Source organism: Myxine glutinosa, chromosome 2 (genome assembly GCF_964187855.1).
Source record: "Myxine glutinosa chromosome 2, kmMyxGlut1.1, whole genome shotgun sequence".
In the NCBI taxonomy this organism is placed as follows: domain Eukaryota; kingdom Metazoa; phylum Chordata; class Myxini; order Myxiniformes; family Myxinidae; genus Myxine; species Myxine glutinosa.
In genome coordinates this window covers 73,637,224-73,662,444 of record NC_136262.1, presented here as the reverse complement: position 1 = coordinate 73,662,444, position 25,221 = coordinate 73,637,224, and the positions used below count along the sequence as shown (strand labels likewise).

The 25,221-nt window shown below is 51.2% G+C and overlaps 1 protein-coding gene across 3 annotated transcripts in view; it reads right to left on the bottom strand.

Annotated features, from left to right (window-relative positions):
• Positions 1–25,221, bottom strand: part of LOC137422356 (uncharacterized) — a 162,073-nt gene that overhangs the window by 76,050 nt on the left and 60,802 nt on the right. For all 3 annotated transcript variants that reach the window (XR_013622685.1, XM_078773426.1, XM_068109106.2), the window contains exons 4-6: positions 18,198–18,270; positions 17,990–18,093; positions 17,668–17,763 (exon numbers count right to left, since the gene is read on the bottom strand). Coding sequence is in view for 2 of the 3 variants with exons in the window: in XM_078773426.1 (XP_078629552.1) it covers positions 17,668–17,763; positions 17,990–18,093; positions 18,198–18,270 (273 nt within the window). In the remaining variant the exon portion in view is untranslated. The remainder of the gene's footprint in view (positions 1–17,667; positions 17,764–17,989; positions 18,094–18,197; positions 18,271–25,221) is intronic.

The following is a 25,221-nucleotide window of genomic DNA, read 5'->3' as shown; positions in this document are numbered from 1 at the left end:
AAGTCATTCCTCAGGTCTTCACTTGTCTGGACCATGAGCGCCTTTATTTGTTCCATAAATAGGCCCCAATCCATCGGCGGTGCTGCTACGGTCATGGTAGAGTCCCTGTATATAGAGAGTTGTGTCAACTCAAATTTGGACGCCATTTTGTGTCTAAGTGTGTCGGATTAGATATACATGTACATTCGCGATATGGGGTGATATATTCTAAACCTGCTAAAAAAAAATTTACTACACATATTTAGTCTTATTATTACATACAGGTGATATTTGTTTTGTCAAAAACTCAGCTATTGCCGTGAAAAAGAGCTGTGTGGTGATATTAAAAGTGGTATGGCAATGCATATTACAAGCCAACACTGCATATAAGAGCTAACATTATAAGTAAGACAAACCAATGCTGTCGTTCTCTGAATTTTAATAACTTTTAGAAAGGAGTGTGGGCATATCCAATATTTTTTAAAGGGTGCCGAGAGCAATTCCGGTGTAGGACTTCCAGCCGACATATAGTCTAACACACTTAAAACAAATTCTGTACGTGGTATTGCCATATTTCTATAGTGTACAACTTTAGTTTTATCGACATTTATATTCAATTTCCATTGTAATGATTTAACAAGCTGCAAGTCAGCTTCTGTCTCTGACATAAAGAAAACGTCATCGGCATCTAGTAAGATTGAAACGTTCATTTATTACTACACCCTTGCCCAGAACTCTGATGGATATTGCCTGATCGATTAATGTTTCATAGCTGGCGACTTAATTAATACTTAATTTTCGACTGCGCCAAGCCGTAATTAAACAGAGAAAAAACTTTTAAAAATACCTGCAGTGTGCACGGTTCGTCTAGTCGAACAGATATGGAAAAGCACAGATAAGACGTCGTATTCACCATAACTTGTTTAATTTCCCAAAAATGTCCCAAATTTGTCTTCTGACTTTATCACTTGGAAATCTATACATCTTATATTTCCCAGATTGGTTTGAACAACCAAAAGCAGAACAACCAGTCATTTTGTTTGGCAATAAACAACATTCCCGTACCAAGCTGACGTTCATGCATGGTGAAGTTAGACACAAAATGGCGCCACGAAATCACGTGACCAGAAATCTCGGGTCAGCGCATGGCGCAACTCTCTTTATACAGGGACTCTAGGTCACGGGCGCGGCTAAATTTGGCGCCACAATAACCATGTGCGCGAGGCCGCCATTTTGTGCGTCTGATACTCCCTCAACCGCCTCCTCATTGCTCCCCTCCATTTGATCCTGGGTTACTCCTAACCCCTCCTCTAGCTCACCCACCGGCATCCGATCGCCTTGACCAGCCATGGCGCGATTTCAAAATTCGGGTTTTCCTTTACAACAACACAAATTTCCAGCACTTTGTAATTTTGAGCGCGTTAAGCGCGCTTCGGGCCTCGTATCCCACTCCTCGACACCAATTGTTGCGGGTCGGGGACAAGATGTTATTTTGACCGAGCGGTTGGTATGACCGCGACCGAACAGTTATTCCCCGACTAGAACCCGATTCCACCCAAACTTTGGCCGTATCGCACCGCAGCTGCCCAATCTGGAAAACTCTAAAACGACCGAATGCAAAGAGGAAAAGGAATAAGACGAGAAGACGTACAGAAGAGTAATTGGATTTATTATTTACACATATAAGTAGGAAGCAAAAAGAAAGCAGTCACGTTTATTTACAACACATAAGACGCAGGTGACACAGTGCAATCTTTAGCTTATACAGACTTAATTACCTACCCAGGACAGAACAAACGAAGACGACTCACACGGGGAATGATGACAGGAATTGGCTGGAAGGAGAGGAAAGTCCACTGGGTCCGGCAGCACGATCCGCACGTTGGGCAGCCGCCGTTCCTTTGCGGCCCTGCTCCGAACTGCCGTCCAGGTCCCTAAGCGGTTGGTGAGCGTTGTTGCTGCTGCTGCTGTAGACGCTGCTGCTCGCGAGCAAGGTGACGAATAGCAGGCTTGGTGCTTCCTTGAATGATCTCTGCTTGTTGGACCTCACAACTCAGCTCTTTCTTGGACCCTCTCTCTTCTCAGCTCATCTGCCTTGGACCTCCTCTCATCTCAACGGCTTGGGCTCCCTCTCGTCTGCCTGTAAAAGCTCATCTGCCTTGGACACGCCCTGCCTGCGGGTTATATAGGCCCCGCCCCTCAACCTTCGCGAACCTCCTCGATGTTTCTCTCCACACCCTCTCCAAGTCCAACCCCTTGTTCGTGGTTGGTTGAGTGGGGCTGACTCACTCACCCCTTTATGACGAGGTGGGGACCCGCCTTTCTTCCCCAACCCTGCCTCGTGGTCAATGGCGGATGAAGGGAAAACCGCCCAACATGCAGTTGGCAATGCGAATTGCAATTGACGAAAAGGGGGGAATGGAAGTGTTGGGAGTGGGAATGAAGGGAATCTATCTCTTTTCACTGGTGCAATGGAGTATTTCAATTAATGGGAGACACAGCCTTACCCTAAAACACATAATAAGATATAACTATTGAACAGGGGTATTCTATGATTGGCTGTGGTGTGGATGCTTTATGGACTAATTATGGGATGCCCTTTTGACCTTTACACAGCTCCGGAGGCAGGAGGCGCAGAATAAACAATAATAATAATTCGCACAATCAAAAAAAAATATACAGTCCTCATATCCGCAACAGTATATTCTTCAAGATGTAATTTCAATGGCGTATCATAAAGCAATAAACATCAAAACAAACGTGCTTCCGGCGTTGAAATCGGCGATCCGTTTGCGTTTGCTTTGTCTGTGCACGAAGTTAAACAATCAAGGCAACGTGATGCCAAGGATCGAGAATATGAGTGTCCTCGGTGTGCAAAGATGGAGCAGGCAAAATGGTGTCATGTGTTTCCTGTGTTCCTTCTGCTTTAACTCTAAATCTGTGTTGTTCAAATAAGTGCAAGTGTATGTAATACATGTATGTATGAAATGGGTGTCTATAATACAAGCTTGTCCTTTAACATAGACTCCGCCACATCACTTCATGTTCATTACCTCCGCCACCAAAGGTGTATGTATGGAGGTTATGTTTTCGCCCCTGCATGTCTGTCCGTTTGTCTGTCTGTCTGTCCGTTTGTGAACAAAATATCTCAAAAAGTTGTGGACGGATTCGGACAAAATTTGGCAGAGATGTAGCCTTTGTGACAACGATGAAATGATTCGACTTTGGTAAAGATCCGGATTCGGATCCGCCTACTATAATTTTTTAAGTGATTCGGATAGGGCCAAAAACGATACATAGCAGGATATCTCAAAAAGTTGTTGACGGATTTGGACGAAACTTGGTGGACCGGGTGGGTGTCTGACAAGGACGATTCGATTCGATTTTGGTGAAGATCGGAATATGGATTCGGATATGAGAATTATTTAATTTTTAAGTGATTCTTCACCATGGGGAGATAGAGCCAAAAACGATACATAGCGTGATATCTCAAAAAGTTATGGATGGATTTGGACGAAACTTGTTGGACAGGTTGTGTGTGTGACAAAGAAGAATCTATTCAATTTTGGTGAAGATCCGGATCCGGATCCGCATCCGGCTCGTATAATTTTTTCAGTGATTCTTCACCATTGAGTGATATGGCCAACTAGGCGGAGGTATGCTCTCTACTGAGTGCCGTTCTAGTTTTGTTTTAATTACTCATATTGTATTTTGTTAATGACGGTGGAAATAAACTTGAACTTGAACTCCATCAAGCTTGATGATTGGAATTGATGTTTTAAACTTGCAGTTCAATTCATTATATTCATTTTTCCCAATTCTCTTCTTTATGTGGTGTTGTGGGTAATGTGTGTTATATTTTTTCATCTTGGCCCCAATTAGCACAATAGCATATTTCCCTCTAATGAATGGATATTTATTTGTTTTTAATGCCAGTTTTCATTGGACTTTTATCAATGTGTGCAGCTTGATTTTTACAGCGTATAGCCCGTAGGGCAATTCCGTCGAGAACAGCGTTTGTCTGTCTGTAAGTATGTATGTCCCTCACAACCGTCCACCAATCAGAGCTGAGGATCTGGTCACATGACAGAGGGGAAATGTTTTGTAACCATTACAGTTGCATATTTTACTAAAAGGAAACATAATAACCTTCTGGGGAATGTAAGGTAGGTAGGAGGTTTCAGAAATTCCTCAATACAATTATGACTTTGAAATGCGATCAACACGGACTTTGCTCCCGAATCTGGAAGTGAACAGATGATGGTGGTTCGCTGTTTTGATATCTCAATACAATCCTGATTTAACATTATATTGTTGCGGTTTTGAGAACCCCTCACTTGTAAATACTTGTAAATAATTCTTGAAAATAATTCTCTTCATTTAATAAGGTCGCACCCATAGTTAGTCCACAAGCAACACGTAGGACACCATAGGGCCTTAGTTATTTCCTCAGTCTGTGTTTAGATAAGGCTGTGTTCCCAATAGTTGAATCTGCGTTGCATTAATTAAATAATGGTGGGCGGAGTGCAGAGTGCGAGAGTACGCGGCTTGATTTCAAAGCGCACTATACAAGCACAAGCGCGGCGCCTTGACGCAGAGCAGTGCTGAGAGGGAGAGAAGTGCTGAGAGAGAGAGAAGTGCTGAGAGGAGGAGGTGCTAAGAGAGAGAGGGCACGCAGAAGAGAGAGACGTGGGGGTGTCGCATTGCTGCAATAGGCTGAGGCCCTCTAGACCCCTATTGTTGCCAGTTGTTGAGCTCGTTTGTACCAGATGCGCGAGGAATCATTAAGCGGCGCTGAACACCTGAGAAGCTGAGTAAGGGGGTCACGAGCAGAGAACTGCGCATACGGACTTGCGAAGGACTACCCCCCCCCCCCCCCCCCCGCCATATGTCAGGTCCGATCGCGCGCCGGCGACACGCAAGCTGCCTCCCATTCTTCAGCCTGGCCCGGAGCCGGACCTCAATGCCTTACCATCTGCTTGGACCCTTCTCCTCCTACCACTACCCTCCCGTGTAAGTCTGTTTGTTCGTCCTGGGGTTAAGTAAGACTGTATAGGTAAGGTTTCCCTGTGTCTTGCTTCTTCTTCTTCTTCTTGTATAATCTTTCCCTTTCGTTTCCTCTTCTTGGGTTTTTGTACATAATTAATAAATCATATTTGTTCTTCCTTTACTTTGGTTTCCTCTCCATTCAATCGTCTTTGTCCTTTCTCTCCATTGAGTACCTGTGGCACGATTTCAGAACCGCTCAGGATCGGGTTAGTCTTTTGTTAATGGCTCGGGCTTCGGATTGCTAAACCGCTCGGCAATTTCCATCTTGTCCGCGGTCCGAGCGGGAGTTATCTCCCTGCTTTGCGGTCGGATTGGCACTCACGTGTTTAGGACTCCATTGACCAATCACCCTGGCCAATCTCGACCGGAAAGGAGCGTTATAATTTCCAGGATTGGGGGACGGCCAGCTTAAAAGACAAGGGGATTAACCCCCCCCCCCCCCCCCCCATGGTAAGGGGAGCGCCGATGTCGGGGAGTGGAATTGGACCCGAACCAAATTTTTATATCATCTGAAAAATTTGGTCAAAATTACGAGTGGCCAAAAATTTTATTTAAGATCCAAATTGAGTCGTGCCATGGATACCCAAGGTGATCGAATGCCGGTGGGGGGAAATGAGGAGATAGAGGAGGAGTTAGGGTCAACCCAGGACCTTAGGGAAGAAGTGGGAGAGATGGAGGAGGAAGGTAATGAAGGTGCAGTAGACGGGGTTGCAGGTACACAAAATGGCGGCGCCTCGCACATGGCGGCAGGGGCCGCACCCGCTGCGCTAATGGGGGTGGGCGACATGCAAGCCCTCAAGGCGCAATTTATGGCGCAAATACAGGCGTCCATCAACCTGCAGAGGGACAAAGCAAGGCGTGAAGGGGACAAATCCAGCAGGGAAATGAATAAATTGGGAAGCCAAATTGGGGGATTAAGGAAAGAAATGGGAGAGATGAGGGCTAATAGTGAGGGAATGGAAAATAGAATGGGGGAGCAATTGGGAAGCCAAATTGGGGGCCTAGAAGTCAAATTGGTAGGATTAGAGGGCAAAGTAGGGGACCAATTGGAGGACATAAATGGCCAAGCCCGGGGAGTAAATGAGGGACTGGCGAGGGGGCAAGCCAGATATGAAACAAGGGAATGTGAGAGGGAGGTTAACCGCAGGTTGAGCGAGGAGGTCGCATTTGTACGCGATGAGGTAGCGCGACTCGGGGAGCGCGGGTTGAGCGAGGTGGAGCAAAGCGCAGACATGTGGACGGGTGTAGAAATTGCGACCCGGGGTATAGAGAAGCCGGCGACCGCCAAAGTAGAAAATTAGCTTTTATTAGCGCCAGTGGTCGTCGGGCTTAACAAGGAAAAAGAAATTAAAGAAAAAGAAATAATCGAACAAATAGTGGAAATTGGAGAGACCGCAGACTTAGAAAAGCACTCGCGGGAGGAAGGAATGGAATATGCCCAAAGTCTGTATTCGCATCCTAATGCCGTACTTGCTAATCCTTATAAAGATTTGCAGGTGCGTGTGGAGAGGAGGATCCCAAAGGTGAGCCGGGCGATATATGGTGCAAAGAGATTTTGCAGGAGCGTGTTTGGCGCGAAAAGAATTTTCACGCGCTTGGGATCCCAGCGTACCGCGGGCGTTTGTGGGAGGTCCGTGGTGCGCTGTGTGAGTGGAAATGGCGCACATGTGCGAATGGCGCCGGAGCGCGAGTGTGATATAGAGAGCGAAAGTGAGAATGAATGCACGACAGAGTGTGATAGTGGGAGTGATTGTGACACGGAGAGTGAGTTGGTTGTGGCGAGTGTGCGAGAATGCACACCTGAGTTGGTTGTAGAGCATGTGATTGGGTGTGCGACAGGGGATTGCACACCCGTGGGTAGGTGTGCGACAGGGGATTGCACACCCATGGGTAGGTGTGCGCTGAGTGGGTGTGTGCAAGAGTGCACCCCCCACGAGTGGTACAGAGTATGTACCGGGAGAGTGTGCGCAAGAAGGTGCGTGAGAGAGGTGTGTAACGGAGTGTGTGAGTGTGCATGGGTGGTGTGCACGGAGAGAGAGTGCGGTGACGGAATGCATGGAGTGCATGGAGACGCCTGGTTGTGTGAGTAGGAAACGGAACGCGTGGTGTGAGAATGCAATCCGAGCATCGACGTTAACCAGGTTAGCGTTCAGGCTAACGTTTAGCCGACGCGAGCGCTCGGGGCGTGGTGCTCTTTGTGTGCTGCGGGGAACGGCGGACGTCGTAGCCGTGGCGGTTTCTCAAGAACCGCCGTGCGTGATCCGCGCCGGGCTCCGCCCTGCATGGTCGATGCCGCGCTTTGCCAGGCAAAGCAGGCGGCCTGGTTCGAGGGGAGGTAGGAGGGGTCGGAGCAGTGCCCCTTGTGGTGGCGGCGCTCCGGCCGGGCAAGGCTGGGCCATTGCGCTTGGGAGCGCAAGGCCTTGTGCCGAGATGGTGCCTGGAGTCTTGGCCCGACAAAACCTCCTCCCCTGAATCCGAATGCCGGACGGACCCAACCTGTAGGAGACAAACCACCCAAATTCATTGCTCGGCTTTGCGAAGCCGAGCTTTGACAATGTAATGACGTACCGAGAGGCTCAAGTACAGTGGACTAATGGCGATAGGATGGCAAATGGTATATGGTGTAGAGGGATGGTAGATCTACCATCCCTCGCATCGTATGCTTTGGGCACATGAGCTATAGTTTATGGGGTTTTGGCTGTACAAACTAGCCTGGGAGGGTTAGGATTAGGATTGATTAGGGATCTAGGAAATGACCATAGGTAACTGTAGATTTAAGTAGCGACATTATACCTGTAGTGGGGACATAGGTAGATTAGATGGATTATAACGACGTGGGATGTGCATAGTGTAAGGGATGACTGGGAAGCATGAGTAATAGAAGGGCAGTAGTTAGATTAGATGATGCTATGTGTTTGCAGTGAGAGTGATGAAATGAGGAATTGAACGAGAGTATTTGTGGTGAGCATGATGAATGGCATTGCGTTGAGTGGATAGACTTGCAAGGTGTGCAAGTGGAGAAGTACAGGTGTATGGAGAATGGTTGTGTGGAATAGATGGCATGGAATAAATAGTATGGAATGGATGGTGTGGAGTGAGTAGTGTGGAATACGTGGAGTGGAGTGTATGGTGCGAAGGAGTGGATGGGGGAAGGATGGACCCCCTCACGAGTACCGGGGAGGGTAGATTAAAATTAGGTAGAGGGAGTATGCAAATTTGGTTGGATATTGACATCTGTGGTGTGAAAGTAGCAGAGTACTGCTTGGATGGGTGCATTAGTGGAGTGAAATGGCTGGGCGTGTGGCCTGTTAGTGAGAATGATTGGTTGGGCACTCCGCCACTGTTAGTCTGTCGGCCAGGTGAGGCCGCAGGTAGGTTCTGGGAGCCAGTTAGTGAGTTGTCCAATGGGGCCCGAGGATCCAGAGGAGGACCCGGGTAGCCCGACGCCAGAGAGGGCGGTAGTGGGGTAAGGGAGCCAGAGGGCCTTCCCCAGGTAGGTTAGGGTGAGGAGCAGGTAAGCTCGGGTGGCGACGTACAGTGGCGGAGGTGTACAGGTGAGCGGACCTGCTGGTGAGCCACACGACCCAGCCCCAAAATTGTGCGAGGGCACAGGGGGAAAGAATTGGGGGAGTGAGACCCCAAATTGGTGAGCGCCACAGTATGTTCAATGGGAATTGGTTTTTAGAACCACATAGAGTAAAGGTGGCCAATGGTTTGGCAGGGTAAGACCCCGGGAAGAGGTAAAGTGTGTTAACGTAATTTAGAAGGTAGTTAGGAGAAAATCTCTTCGCACCATCCGCATCCACTCACCTGGGTAATAATAACTCCACACCATGTTTTGCAAATGTTTGGGAATGAAAGACGCATCTCGACGTGGGGGTGACATTGTTTGTATTCCATGGATTGGTGACGAATTTAGCATTAGGGGACATGGGGACATATGGGGGATAAAACGTAGAGACGGAATTTGTAAATGTGAAGACTGTGTAAATACGGGGTAGGGGCAAGGGTAGGTTAGGTGACGGGGGGGGGGGGGGGTGGGAGGGGGAACGTACGTTAGGGACGAGCTTTCTTGACTCGCTCTCCTGCGCACCTCACCTTGCATTGCCTGGTATTAACGTGTACTCTTGCGGCCTTGCCCCGCTGCTTGCTTGTCCTCCTTCCCCCACTCATGGACTTGTTTTTTTGGGCCCGGGGGGGGGGTGCGCAGGTGACTGCAGTTGTGTGCCCGCACCTCCGCTGCCTCCGGCCTGCACTGGTACAACACTTATGGACCACACGTTCTGTGGCATAGCACCACATATGGACCCCACGTTTTGGGGCCTGGCACCTCTGCTGGGGACTGGCCACTGTGGCCAGCGGTATCTGGTTGCGGACCACTGTTCTCAAAGTGGCATCCATGCCATGCAGGTGGACCACCGGAGTTGGGCCTGCTGGCCATAAATAAAGAGCGGACACAATCGGTGCACTCTTCTTATAAATAGGCATCAATCATGAAGATCAAGATCAACCAGAACCAGCGGCCCAGCAGAGAAGACCTCCCATCATCATTGCTTATTATTTTAAAATGTGTGATTTGTGCATTTTTTGGTGATGGTGCTTTATGGTGCTTTTGGTGCATTTTTATGATTGATGCATGTGGGTGCTTGTGGTATGGTGTATCAGTGCAGTGCAGTGTGGCAATGAGTTTCCTCTTCTCAAAAGTTCTGCTTTTGTTTCCCAAAAGACAGGTCCTGGGTTGCAGTTTTGTAAATAATCAAAATAGTAGTGTGTTTGTAAATAATGCTCCCCACTGGCTAAATGTGTAGTTCTGAAGACCATTCCGCAATTCGATTAGTCTGTGGGCATAAGTCTGTTAGGTAGAATGCAATGCAGCAGGCGGGACATACTTAATTGTTAAAACTGTCGCACTCAGGGTGAGGTTAAAAGTAGAGGGTTACTACACCTGAGTGTCACATTAAGTTAAAGTTTTGTCGGCACGAGGCGTGCCTGGAGGAAAGGAGGGTGTAGTGTTGCGGTTTTGAGAACCCCTCACTTGTAAATACTTGTAAATAATTCTTGTAAATAATTCTCTTCATTTAATAAGGTCGCACCCATAGTTAGTCCACAAGCAACACGTAGGACACCATAGGACTTTAGTTATTTCCTTAGTCTGTGTTTAGGTAAGGCTGTGTTCCCAATAGTTGAATCTGCGTTGCATTAATTAAATAAGATAGGTCCTTTTCAATTCCATTCATTTTGCGGCTTGACTCTCTCCAAATTGTGGTACGCGCCTTGCCAGCAGCGTTCGCTGCCTTAGCGCCACCATTATGCACGCGGTCAAGCTTGGAGAAGAAGGGGGCGGAGTGCCCAGAATGAGGCGTGGCCCTGTTAGGGGCGGAGCCGGTGAGCCCTCGCTAACCAACCAGGGCTGAGGTGAGCTCACCGGTGGGCGGAGTGCGAGAGTATGCAGCTTGATTTCAAAGCGCACTATATAAGCGCAAGCGCGGCGCCTTTACACAGAGAAGTGCTGAGAGGGAGAGAAGTACTGAGCGGGAGAGAAGTGCTGAGAGAGAGAGAGAAGTGCTGAGAGCAGGAGGTGCTAAGAGAGCGAAGAGAGAGAGGGCACGCAGAAGAGAGAGACGTGGGGGTGCTCGCATTGCTGCAATAGGCAGAGGCCCTCTAGACCCCTTGTAATGAAATTGTACCTAAGTTGAACCCAGGTGTTATGCTCTCTCCAACCACTGAGAGGCGTCTATAATAACTCGGACGGCCATCGCTCCGGATCATTCCTGTGACATTTAATCTGTGACACGTAGACTCGAATGGTGCGTATATGTCGATAAACTAGGCTTGCTTGCACTGATTGCTAATTGCTGAACTTCTCCTTGATTATATAATCCTGATATATTGCATGATCGTATTTTTACATGATGTTGCCAGAGATCGAATTGTCATTAAACCTACTATTGGGACAATGTTGTGGATTTGACTTTTATAACAATTAATGACAATTCATCTCTTCGTCTTGAACGTGCCACGAACGAGAGCGACATGACGAGTCACAAAATGATTCAGGTGCCGATCTTCGGAGCAGACCCTCAAGCAGTGGACGCAGCCGCAGAATTGACACATTGGCTGAAAATTTTGAATAACCAATTCAAGGCTCAGGAAGCCATCACCGATGAAACGAAACTAGAAGCACTGCAATCAAAGGTACACCATAATGTGTACAGGGCAATCGAACAATGTGAGACGTTCGATGCAGCCGTGGCAGAGCTGAAGCGTATTTACATACAACAACGAAGTGCGGTCTATTCCCGTCATTTGCTTGCAATACGACGACAACAGCCCAGGGAGACTTTAGATCACTTTGCTCAAGACCTCCGACGTCCACTGAACGAGAGTGCCCCGGAGGTACGTACTCATGAACAAGTCTGTGATGACCTTGTTCGCGATTCTTTCGTTGCAGGACTTGGTCCCCAGTCGTCAGACAGAGACTTCTTGAAGAAGCCGATTTGACACTCGCCGAAGCACTCCGGCTATCTCGCGTGTATACCCAAGCACGGGAACAATCCGACGCATATGAACATCCATACGTCATTGCGGGGACATCTCGACAAACTCAACCGGAGAGAGCTACCGCCGAGGTCGTGGATGCGGCCTCGGCACCTCCGCCGGAATCGGAGACCCCGGCCACTCCCGAGGATCCCGATCCGGGCTTGACGGCAGCCGCAGCAGCTGGACCCAAGCCCGGAAGTAACGCTACATGCTATTACTGTGGGAATTGGAATCATCTCAGGTCGGTTTGCCCAGCTAAAAATGCGACATGTCATTTGTGCTCAAAGCCGGATCATTTTGCAAAAGTTTGCCGATCGTCGCGGGGCAAACGAGCCCGCTCGACGATGAATGTGCTTATCGCCGAGCCAGCGGACCGAGCGGTGCGCGGCGCGCCTCGCCCGACTTTGATGGGGATCGCCCCTTCCCGTGGGCCCCAAGCTGAGAGCTCGACCTTGGTGAGACTCACCGCGCCGACTAAACAAGTGGCGCAAACACGACAGTACGCGGTGCGACCGTCCTTGGCCGGCATTCTTCCGACACCCTGCCAACTTCCTGGATCGGCCAACCGAACAGCTAATGTTGGCTTTGAAACTCCGCGCGTGGCACGAGCACCCTCCGGAGGCTGCACGTATGAACTACAAGCTACTGCAACGGCACGAAAGCTGGGATCTTCACGCGTGGCACGTGTGCCCTCTGGAGGCGGCACGACTGGCCTACAAATGACTTCAACGGCACGAAAGACTTTAGCTGGCGTTGGATCCACACGCGAGGCACAAGCGCCTCGACTAGATGACTCGATAACTACAGGCCCACCTGGCCTAGCTCGTGCGATCATCCCACTCATGATTGAAGGAATTTTTGCTAATGCTTTGATCGACACAGGTTCCACGGATAGTTATGTGGATTTTCGACTTGTGCAAAAACATAGATGGCCGATTCTTGGGACAAGACGCCGAATCTTTATGGCCTCTCAGGGGCTATGGCTCAGCACAAAAGGGGAATGTCGACTGAAGCTTGTGATTAAGGGACGAATGTTTCCGGATGTGCATCTAATGGTCTTACCCGCATTATGTGCAGTAGTTTTGCTAGGACATGATTTTCTCAAGCGACATGGACGTTTGGAAATGGAATTTGGTGGCACTGATACGCTTGCTGTGTGTGCTCTTGCAGGGATGGAAATTGAGCCGCTGTCGCTGTTCCCCAATATGACCACAGACTGTACACCTGTAGCGGTTAAATCGCGACGCTACTCACGAGCTGACGCGCAATTCATTGCGGAAGAAACGGCCCAGCTATTAAAGGAAGGTATCATAGCACCTAGTCGGTCGCCATGGCGGGCCCAAGTTCTGGTGGTATGAAGCGAAGTGCATCGCAAACGCATGGTAATCGACTATTCACAGACGATTAATCGGTTTACACAGCTGGACGCCTACCCCCTTCCGGGAATGGACTCCCTGGTTTGCTAGGTGGCCCAGTATTCGGTCTATAGCACTCTCGATCTGCATAGTGCGTATCATCAAATCCCCATCTCCGAGGCCGATTGCATCTATACAGTGTTTGAATCGGGTCAAAGGTTATACCAGTTCATCCGGCTACCTTTTGGGGTCACGAACGGGGTCACTTGTTTTCAGAGGGCTATGGACGACCTCATCGCTAAGGAGAACTTGACCGATGTCTTTGTATATCTGGACAATCTCACGGTTTGCGGGTATGACCAGGAACATCATGATGCTAATCTGAAGAGCTTCCTCGAGGTCGCGCAGAGGTATCGCTTAACTATGAATGAGGCTAAATGTCGTTACTCCACTCGCACGATAGATCTTCTGGGGTACACCGTGACCCACGGCTCTGTTGCTCCGGATAAGGAGCATCTGCGACCCTTGCTCGACATGGCCCCGCCCTGCGATCGTGCTTCGTTGAAGCGTGTTCTCGGGCTGTTCGCTCATTATTCTAAGTGGGTACAAAATTTATCCACGAAGCTCCGCCCACTTGTGGACTGCGAAGCGTTCCCCATGAGCCTTGCTGCCAAGGCCGCTTTCCATAGCCTTAGGTCTGACATCGCTGGCGCCGCTGTGGCGACGATTGACGAAAATAAATCTTTTGTTTTGGAAAGTGATGCATCGGATCATGCGATAGCTGCAACTCTCTCCCAAGGGGGGCGCCCTGTGGCCTTCTTTTCGTGAACTCTCTCCTCCGCTGAGCGGAGACATTCGTCTGTCAAAAAGGAGGCGTATGCCATCATCAAGTCGATTCGGCGTTGGCGTCCCTACTTGCTCGGACGATGCTTCCAAATTATCACGGACCAGCAGAGCATTGCGTTTATGTATGACACCCAGCATTCTCAACGCATTAAGAATGAGAAAATCACTCGCTGGCGAATCGAACTCGCTGATTTCTGCTACACAATCAAATATCGCCCTGGGAGGGATAACCTGGTTGCCGACGCCTTATCGCGGCCGGCGACGTGTGCGGGCCTCATATCTTTGGAGGATCTGCGCGCTTTGCACGACACTTTGTGCCATCCCGGGGTGACGCGTTTCGCTCATTTTGTGCGTAGTCGTAACTTGCCCTACTCTGTTGAAGACATTTGCCAGATCTGTCGCAATTGTTCTGTATGTGCTGAACTCAAACCACGTTTTTACAACCCTTCGATGGGAACACTGGTCCGAGCAACTAGGCCGTGGGAGAGATTGGCGATGGACTTCAAAGGGCCACTGCCGGCGTCACCGGCATCGAGTAACTCTCGTTATCTGCTCACTATCGTTGATGAGTTCTCGAGATTCCCTTTCGCTGTCACGTGCATAGATATGACAGCCGCCACGGTTATCCGGTGCCTGCAGAACTTGTTTTCTATGTTTGGGAATCCGGCATACGTGCATACCGATCGAGGTGCGGTGTTCCTGTCCCAGGAGGTGAGGAACTTCTTACTCCAGCATAATATCGCTTCTAGCTATGCCACTCCTTATAGACCGCAGGCGAATGGACAGGTCGAATGCTTCAATGGTATTATATGGAGCCGCCATGTTAAGCCTTAAGTCCCTCGGCCGAGGCCTAAATAAATGGGCTTGGTCGTTACCTGCGGCACTGAACTCGATCAGGACTTTACTGTGTACGGCAACCAACCAAACTCCCCACGAACGGATGTTTCATCACCCGAGGAGTTCGGGTAGTATCCAATCTTTACCTAGTTGGCTTGCAGAGCCGGGGCCGGCTTACCTCAAACATGCGGTTCGCATGAGTAAGTATGATCCACTAGTGGATAAGGTGCAAGTACTCCAAGCTAATCCCGAGCATGCTCGTGTGTTGATGTCTGATGCACGCAAGTCAACTGTCTCCGTACGCCACCTGGCCCCTTGCGGGGAAATCGACGAACCAATTTACGAGTCTATGGACTCTCCCGTTGCTCCGCCTATGGAGCATCTGCCGGCATCTCGCCGCCAAATACACCCCAACCTGAAGGCTGTGGTGCCACCTTCGTCACCTGACTTAGGCAGCTACTCCGACGCAGGGGACTCCGGACTTGGGGATGTAGTACCCGGTAGTTTCCGGACCCGTGCTGGAAGGGAAATTTGTTGCCCCGATCGCTACGGGTGGACTGACTGACATGGACGGACAATCGCTGCCCTACTATTGCTGCTGCGTGCTTGATTCCTGCCTTAGCGAAAGTGTAGTTTTAACGGCGGGGAGAATGTAATGAAATTGTATCGAAGTTGAACCCAGGTGTTATGCTCTCTCCAACCACTGAGAGGCATCTATAAGAACTCGGACGGCCATCGCTCCGGATCATTCCTGTGACATTTAATCTGTGACACGTAGACTCGAATGGTGCGTATATGTAGATGAACTAGGCTTGCTTGCACTGATTGATAATTGCTGAACTTCTCCTTGATTATATAATCCTGATATATTGCATGACCGTATTTTTACAGGATGTTGCCAGAGATCGAATTGTCATTAAACCTACTATTGGGACAATGTTGTGGATTTGACTTTCATAACACCCCTATTGTTGCCGGTTGTTGAGCTCGTTTGTACCAGATGCGCGAGGAATCATTAAGCGGCGCTGAACACCTGAGAAGCTGAGTAAGGAGGTCACGAGCAGAGAACTGCGCATACGGACTTGCGAAGGACTACTCCTCCGCCATATGTAAGGCCCGATCGCGCGCCGGCGACACGCAAGCTGCCTCCCATTCTTCAGCCTGGACCGGAGCCGGACCTCAGCGCCCTACCATCTGCTTGGACCCTTCTCCTCCTACCACTACCCTCCCGTGTAAGTCTGTTTGTTTGTCCTGGGGTTAAGTAAGACTGTATAGGTAAGGTTTCCCTGTGTCCTGCTTCTTCTTCTTCTTGTATATTCCTTCCCTTTCGTTTCCTCTTCTTGGGTTTTTGTACATAATTAATAAATCATATTTGTTCTTCCTTTACTTTGCTTTCCTCTCCATTTGATCGTCTTCGTTCTTTCTCTCCATTGAGTACCTGTGGCACGATTTCGGAACCGCTCAGGATCCGGTTAGTCTTTTGTTAATGGCTCGGGCTTCGGATTGCTAAACAGCTCGGCAATTTCCATCTTGTCCGCGGTCCGAGCAGGAGTTATCTCCCTGCTTTGTGGTCGAATTGGCACTCAGGTGTTTGGGACTCCATTGACCAATCACCCTGGCCAATCTCGACCGGAAAGGAGCGTTATAATTTCCAGGATTGGGGGACGGCCAGCTTAAAAGACAAGGGGATTAACCCCCCCCCCCCCCCCCCCTTGGTAAGGGGAGCGCCGACCCCCGAATCCGCAACAATATTATGAAATGCTAATACGATAGTATTAATTTGTAATTGTAATGATGCTGATTGGAATAAAAATATAGAGATATTGAGTTTAAAGCAGAATGAGGAAATGACATAAGGGTCTCCATCCGTGACATTCGCAGATTCGCCATTTGCAGTTTCACCATTAACTAGATATAGCAACATTCAGACGTTCAATTGAAGGTGGCACAGGAATGTGGAATTTATTGGTTCATCGTTTGCCATTCGCCGTTTTTTACCCAAGTCATTCACGAACTGGCTGTCCATGCCTGAAGTCAAAAAAAATAAATACATTATTTGCAAACTGCTGACTGGTATTCACACCCAGGTCATACTATCCTCTTCAACTAAAGTATCAAACAAGCCCGGCTATGGCATTGTTAGACTATCGGTCTTGTTTTTACAAATGTTTGATCCCATGTGTTTATGCTACGAGCAAGTTGCCAGTGCACGCACGGGATTCTAAACGGGGTAGGGATGCATGGAGAGGGGAAAAATGCAAATGTCATCGTCTGTCATCAAGCTGGCAAGCTGGTAGCAGCAAAAAATTTTTCCTTTTTGGATACAAGATCGAGGCTCGTGTAAGAGCTAACATTGATCACAAAAACTGACACATAAAACATATGATAAAGGGAGTGGGAGACAAGATGGAGAGCAGGGACATCGGGAGATCTGTGGGAGGGAGAGGGCTTGGGTGGAGAAGGCACCAGAAGGGGGGGGGGGGGGGGGAGGTAAAAAAAACAAAAACACATGGACACTGCTAGGACTTCCAGGAAAGAAGTCGGTATTTCAAAAAAGTGGATCTGGGGTGAATTAACGGGGGTAGAAAAGATCAAGGTTTTGGATGGGGGAAGATAAGAGATGGTGGTGAACAGCTGTTTTAAAGACCTGGAGGGAGGAGTGGGATTGAAGGGAGTGGGGGAGTTTGTTCCAGAGGCGGGAGAAAAGGGGAATGAAAGAGTGAAGGTGAATAGAGAGTCTTGATTTTGGCAGTTTAACCATAAGAGGGTTGCTGGCAGATCTTGTGAGACCTGTAGGAATATTATCTGATGCAATTGGAACATCTGATGCAATTTAAATGCTCTAATGGCGACGAGGTTCTCCATTTGAAACAGTTTGTTCGATATATGTAGCCTTTTGATGCCGAGGGATCCGTTATAAAAATTTGTATCGGTGTCAAAGCCAGTGACCAATTGGAAATTAATAGGGGGATGCTCCCTCCACCACTTCCCCATTTCCCCCACACACCGCCATCCTTTCTCATATCTGTGCATGTTTAGGTAAATGATATTGAAGTCTTACCTTTTCAGTGACAGTCTTGATAGACAGAGCATTTGGCACTAGTAAGGCGCTCCTCCGTTTCTTGATTGCCAAGACCGATGTCACCGGGATGATCAACTGAGGAAAAAAAATTTTGTTTTAAGTGACTTATCGTTCATGACGTGTTTTACTCATCAATGTTACTTTGATGTGACAATAGCTTGTTAATGAATTTCCCAGCAAAACACATTTTAAGCTGAGGATATGCCAGCCGATGGTGTCACCTGGAGGTCAAATTGATCTTAGGGACACCTTTTGGCTTGAATATCATGCCGACTGGTGACCTGTAGGTAATCCGACTCACTTTTATGTCCTTGCCGAAGAAGCTGCTGTAAAAGCAAATTTGATTTGGGCAAATGTAAATCCGGCCTTGAAAAATGAGATCTCGCTGCAGAGCACACACGAAAGCTGTGGACACACGATGAGCACACGGGAGGCTCGGTGAGCGACTCACCAAGAGCATCATGCCACATGTGTGTGCATTACATGACGATTGATCAAGATGGACTCACTCTCTTGGGGTTCTTCCTCTTCAGAAATTTCTTTGAAAATCTTATGGAATTGTCCGCTGTGTTTATTTGGCAGCTGAAAAAAATGAGAGCATGTTGTTAGTTTACATTTTCTGATCATTCTTGTGGTTCGGATTCATAAGTGCTTTGGTTCACATTTGGTCAAAGGGGTGGGGGGGGGGCGGGGTGTATTATTAAAACGGACATTGAAGGAGCTGTGGCTCCCACGTCGATCGAAAGAATGGACGCGACAAAAAGCTTGAATTCATCTGAGCTGCTTTATTCGAATCAAACACTCAGGCACTCTGGGAAAAACGTTTTACGGTCAGCAATATATATCTATTCCGCCAGGGGGTTTGCCCAGGCCTGGCGCCAGGGGGCGTGGCCCCGCGTCCCGGCTGCGGCCTGGCAAGTTGAGGGCGAGCCTGCCCGGGCGTCCCGACCGAGGCCTGGCAAGTCGAGCGCGGGCCTGCCCGGGCGTCCTGGACGAGCCCGGCCTGGTGATCGCTCCGCGTCCTTGATAGGTGCAAGGCGATTGTGTAACCCCAGCGGCAGCCGCTACACACGTCCCCCCAGAATCGACTTGCACCGGCAGGGTCAACTTGAGGGGGGTCCTGATGACCCGGCCGAAGCGACCCCTGGCGGGTCGTGGGAGGGGGTCCGGTGAGGTGGTGGGCGGTCGAGTGGGGGGCACCGTGGACGGGGGGCGGCCTCGCCGCGGCGGGAGGGCCACCCGTGGTGGGTGGTCGACGTCCACGTGCGCCGGCTTGAGGCGGTCCACTGCAATCCGGTCCGACCTGCCGCCGATGTCGATGACGAACGACTTGTCGTCCCGTCGCAGCACCCGGAAGGGCCCGTCGTACGGCGGCTGGAGTGGCCGCCGATGTGCGTCGTGACGCACAAAAACATACTCCGCGGTGCGGAGTGCTGGGGGGACGTAGGACTGGGGGTCACCGTGGTGGGATGTCGGCACGGGGGCAAACCGTCGGGCGGCCTCCTGGAGGTCCGAGCGCTGGCGAGCTGCGGACCAGGGGCTGGTAGCGTCGGGCACGAATTCGCCCGGGACGCGTAGCACCTGGCCATAGACCAGCTCGGCGGTGGATGCCTGGAGGTCCTCCTTGGGGGCCGTGCGAAGGCCCAAAAGGACCCACGGCAGCCGGTCGGCCCAACCGCCGTCTTGAAGGCCGGCCATGAGCGCGGCCTTCATGGAGCGGTGGAATCGCTCGCACAACCCGTTTGCTTGGGGGTGGTAGGCCGTAGTACGGTGGAGCTTGACCCCCAGGTTGCGGGCGACCGCGCCCCACAGCTCGGAGGTGAACTGTGGTCCGCGGTCTGACGAGATGTCCGCCGGTGCGCCGAAGCGGGCGACCCAGGTGGCGATGAAGGCCTGCGCCACGTCGGCGGTGGTGGTGGAGACGAGGGGAACGGCCTCCGGCCACCTGGTGGTCCTGTCCACCATGGTGAGCAGGTGTGTGAACCCTCGTGATGGGGGAAGGGGGCCCACCAGATCCACGTTGACGTGGTCGAAACGTCGTTCGGGCACGGTGAAAGGTGCCAGCGGGGCCTGGGTGTGTCGGTGGACCTTGGCCCGTTGGCAGGCGGTGCAGGCGCTGGTCCAATCGCGGACGTCCCGACGAAGGCCGTGCCAGACGAAACGCGCCGACACCAGCTTCTGGGAAGCTTTCCGGCCCGGGTGGGAAAGGCCGTGGAGGGAGGCGAAGATGCGGCGTTGCCAGGTGACGGGCACGATGGGGCGAGGCCGGCCTTGGGAGACGTCGCAGAGCAGGACAGTGTCCGCGCAGGGGATGTCGGCCAGGCGGAGGCCCGTGTCCGCCGCCCGGAGGGCTTGCACCGTGGTGTCGGTGGTTTGGTCCGCCGCCATAAGCGCAAAATCCACGCCCAGGTGGACCGCGTTCGCGCTGGCCCGGGAAAGACAGTCGGCCACGGCGTTGTTTTTGCCGGCGACGTGCCGGATGTCCGTGGTAAACTCCGACACGGCGGAGAGGTGGCGCTGTTGGCGGGCCGACCATGGCTCCGTGACCTTGGCCATGGCGTAAACCAACGGCTTGTGGTCGACGAACGCCGTGAAAGGTCGGCCCTCCAGGAGGTGGCGGAAATGGCGGACGGCCAGGTGTAGACCGAGGAGCTCCCGGTCAAACGTGCTGTATTTGAGCTCGTTCGGCCGGAGCTGCCGGCTGAAAAAAGCGAGTGGCTGCCAAACCCCGTTCACCCATTGCTCATGTACGGCGCCCACCGCGTAGTCGGAGGCATCCGTGGTGAGGGCGATGGGAGCGTTGAGCACCGGGTGAGCGAGCAGTGTTGCGTCGGCGAGGGCCCGCTTTGAGCTTTGGAAGGCCGCATCCATTGCTGCGGACCAGGCGACGTCGTGCTTGGCCGGCTTGCCCCGGAGGGCTTCGTAGAGGGGCCGCATGAGTTGAGCAGCGCGGGGCACGAAGCGGTGATAAAAATTCACCATTCCCAGGAATTCCTGCAGGGCCTTTATGGTGCGGGGACGCGGGAAAGTGGTGATGGCCTCGACCTTGGTTGGCAGCGGCACAGCCCCGTTCTTGGTGATGTGGTGGCCCAAAAAATCAACGGCCGTCGTGCCGAAGTGGCATTTGGCCGGGTTGACGATGAGGCCGTGCTCGCTGAGGCGCCCGAACAGTGTTCGGAGGTGGAGGAGGTGCTCGGCCCGGGACGTGCTGGCGACGAGGATGTCGTCCAGGTAAACGAAAAGGAACGGCAGGTCACGCAGCACGCCGTCCATCAAGCGCTGGAACGCCTGAGCCGCGTTCTTGAGACCAAACGGCATCCGCAAGAACTCGAATAAGCCGAACGGCGTGATGACTGCCGTTTTAGGGACGTCGGCCGCCCTGACAGGTACCTGGTGATATCCCCGTATGAGATCAATTTTCGAAAAAATGACCCGTCCCGCCAGACGGGCGGAGAAGTCTTGGATATGCGGGATCGGGTACCTGTCGGGTGTTGTAGCGTCATTAAGACGGCGGTAGTCGCCACACGGGCGCCATCCACCCCCCGGCTTTGGCACGATGTGCAGTGGCGAGGCCCACGCGCTATCGGAGCGCCGCACGATGCCGAGGTGCTCCAACGCGTCGAATTCGGCCTTCGCAACGGCAAGCTTGGCTGGGTCGAGGCGGCGGGCCCTGGCGTAGACCGGCGGGCCCGTGGTTGGTATGTGGTGCTCGATCCCATGCCGTACTGCGACGGCCGAAAACGTCGGCCGCGTGAGGGCCGGGAACTCCGCGAGCAGGCGAGCAAACTCGTTCGCCGCCGGGACGGTGCATGCCAGCTCGGTCGGCGCGGAGCTGCTCAATGTGCATACCAGGGAGCTGAAGGTTTCAGCGTTGATTAAACGACGCCGTTGGACGTCCACCAGCAGTCCGTGTGCGCAGAGGAAGTCGGCGCCTAGCAGAGCCATGGGCACGTTGGCGGTTACAAACGTCCAAGCAAAGCGTTGGCCGCCGAAGCAGAGGGTGACGTTGCGCGGGCCGAAGGTGCGGATAGTCGATCCGTTGGCCGCAACCAAGGAGGGGCCGCAAACCGCGGATCGCCTGTCCTGGTCAGAGGCGGGCATGACGCTCAGTTGGGCGCCGGTGTCGCACAGGAAGCGCCGTCCGGACGCTTTATCCGTGATGAACAGTAAGTTGCCCGTGTGACTGTGGCCGGCGCTCATGGCAGGTAATGAACGCCGGCCTGGCCGTTTCCCGACCCGCCGAAGGTGCACGGGGGTCGGCATGTCCGGGCCTTCTGTCCGAACCTGGCATGATAGGAACACCACGCTTGGTCGGGTGGAGGCTTCGGACGTCGTGCTGGACGTGGTCGGCTCGGTATAGCGGCCGCCAATTGCGTCGGCAGTTCGGCCGTCGAACGCGCCGGGTGCTCGGGCGCCATGGATGGTGCATCAGGCGGCGGCGGGTCCCATGTCGCCGCTGCGATGCGCTGTCCCGCGGCGGAGATTTTGTCGGCTTCTCTGGCAAGGGCCCGGGGATCTGTGATCGTCGTGCTTGCCAGGGCGAGGCGTACCGGGTTAGGCAGCTGACGGAGGAACAGCTCCCGGAACAGGAATGCCGGAGAGTGCTCGCCGAGCAGCGAAAGCATGTAGTCCATTCGCTCGGAAGGGCGCGTGTCGCCGAGCTCAGGCAAATCGAGCAGGCGCCGTGCGCGTTCCGCCGCTGGGAGGGCGAAAGCATCGAGGAGAAGCTTCTTAATCGCGCCGTATTTGTCAGCGGCTGGCGGGCTCTCGAGGAGGCTCAGGGCGCGGGCTGCGGTGGCCGACCCGAGCGCAGCGACCACGTGGTGGAAGCGGGTGTCGTCCGCCGTGATGCCCCGCAGGGCGAACAGGGACTCCGCTTGTGCGAACCAAACCGCCGCGTGAGCCTCCCAGAAGGTAGGCAGTTTAAGGGCGACTGCCGTGTCCATGTCGGTAGGTCACCAATGAAGGAGCTGTGGCTCCCACGTCGATCGAAAGAATGGACGCGACAAAAAGCTTGAATTCATCTGAGCTGCTTTATTCGAATCAAACACTCAGGCACTCTGGGAAAAACGTTTTACGGTCAGCAATATATATCTATTCCGCCAGGGGGTTTGCCCAGGCCTGGCGCCAGGGGGCGTGGCCCCGCGTCCCGGCTGCGGCCTGGCAAGTTGAGGGCGAGCCTGCCCGGGCGTCCCGACCGAGGCCTGGCAAGTCGAGCGCGGGCCTGCCCGGGCGTCCTGGACGAGCCCGGCCTGGTGATCGCTCCGCGTCCTTGATAGGTGCAAGGCGATTGTGTAACCCCAGCGGCAGCCGCTACAACATGATACTTTAACTTTGGATGGATTGTAATTTTCAGTCCAAAATAACAATACATTTCCGAGTACAAACTACGCGAATAGCTCACGAGTTGTTACTTGCAAAATCGAAGATATTTCAAGTATATTGATTGGTTTTGTGCGTTATTCTGTCTGTTTGTCTGTCTGTTGGTCTGTCAATCACCGACAGGTCACAATTTGAAACCGGTAGGGTTTGTCACAAGGAAGAAGCCTATTGATTTTGAGGTCAAAGGTCAAAGGTCAACTCAATGTCAAATTTCTAACAATCATCAATTTTTATCCAATTGGCTTAAGAATTAAACAGCATTTGCATAGTGCATCACTGAATTGGGAGACTAAGTATTATTAAGGTCAAAGGTCAACTTAAGGTCAAACTTCTAAAATCATCAATTTTCATCCAATTGGCTTGAGAATTAAACAGCATTTGCATAGTGCATCACTGAATTGGGAGACTAACTATTATTAAGGTCAAAGGTCAACTTAAGGTCAAACTTCTAAAATCATCAATTTTCATCCAATTGGCTTGAGAATTAAACAGCATTTGCATAGTGCATCACTGAATTGGGAGACTAAGTATTATTAAGATCAAAGGTCAACTTAAGGTCAAACTTCTAAAATCATCAATTTTCATCCAATTGGCTTGAGAATTAAACAGCATTTGCATAGTGCATCACTGAATTGGGAGACTAACTATTATTAAGGTCAAAGGTCAACTTAAGGTCAAACTTCTAAAATCATCAATTTTCATCCAATTGGCTTGAGAATTAAACAGCATTTTCATCTTGAGAATTACCCCCCCCCCCCCCCCCCATGCGGACCAAATTCAAATCCTGGGGGGACAGGGCCTTCTCCATCGCTGCTCCCACCCTCTGGGTTTTTTTTGTCTTTTTGCACTTGTTTTTTGTACTCTGTCAAAGCGTCTTTGGGCTTCTTGAAAAGCGCTATATAAAATAAATGTATTATTATTATTATTATCGTGCATCACTGAATTGGAAGACTAGCTATTATTAAGGTCAAAGGTCAACTTCAGGTCAAACTTCTAAAATCATCAATTTTCATCTGAAAAATAATCAATTCTTATCCGATTGAACTTAGTTTTATTAAGAGCATCAATTTAAATCAATGAAATGGACAATTTGTTGTGTCCATGGCAACTCTTTTTTGGAGGGGGGCTGGATTGTGCAAGTATCGTGCTCTGCAGAATGTCTTTCTTATTTATTCATTGGTAGGCCAATCTCTCCATTCTTCTGACATAGTCTCTTGCAGGGACGTGGTGCTGCCAAAGCAGTTTCTTGGTAAGGGTTATACTGGGTGGTTTGCAATTGCTTTTCCAGCAATAGTTACAGCAGGAAATTTTAATTTGGCAGGGTGCTGGCGATGGCTCGCCTACTCTTCACGAAGGACACAGTGGGATCTTTATTGTCCACCAACTAATCCCGGCAGACATGCCGTCCAGTTTAACGTCCATTCAAGGGACAAGGACACACAAGGATGAATCACCTGCCTGTGAAACACTTAGATGACAGTTAAAAGCTGGATCAGGATTCAAACCCAGGCTAGACTAGACAGCTTAGAGGTGTGTCCTTCCTAGACAGCTTAGAGGTGTGTCCTTCCTTATCACAGCAGTTGTATGAAAACATACAATATCCTCTTAATTTGGCATAATGATCTTTGTGTCTCACCTTTCTTCTCGTATTTCACTGTGTTATGGCCTGAAGCACACCAAGCCAAGCCTTCAATCACACGGTCTTTATTTATGGATTATCACACGAAAAATCTCTTCCTACACATGAAACAAAGAAGGGAGAAGAGAGTGAAAAACCAGAGTAGGCCAGTCCAAGAGTAGGCAGGTCCAAGAGTAGGCAGGTCCAAGAGTAGGCAGGTCCAAGAGTAGGCAGGTCCAAGAGTAGGCAGGTCCAAGAGTAGGCAGATCCAAGAGTAGGCAGGTCCAAGAGTAGGCCCCACGGCAGGCCCAGCAGTAGGCCCCAGAGCAGGCCCAGTGGTAGGCCCCAGTGCAGGCCCAGCACGAGAGGGTAGGAGTAGGCAAGTCCATGAGTAGGCCCCAAGGCAGGCCCAACAGTAGGCCCCAGGGCAGGCCCAGTGGTAGGCCCCAGTGCAGGAGAGGTACGGCAGCAAGAGTTCGATCAACATCACCCTTCAACTAGAGAGGCGGCTGCAGGGGGGTTGATCCGGCATA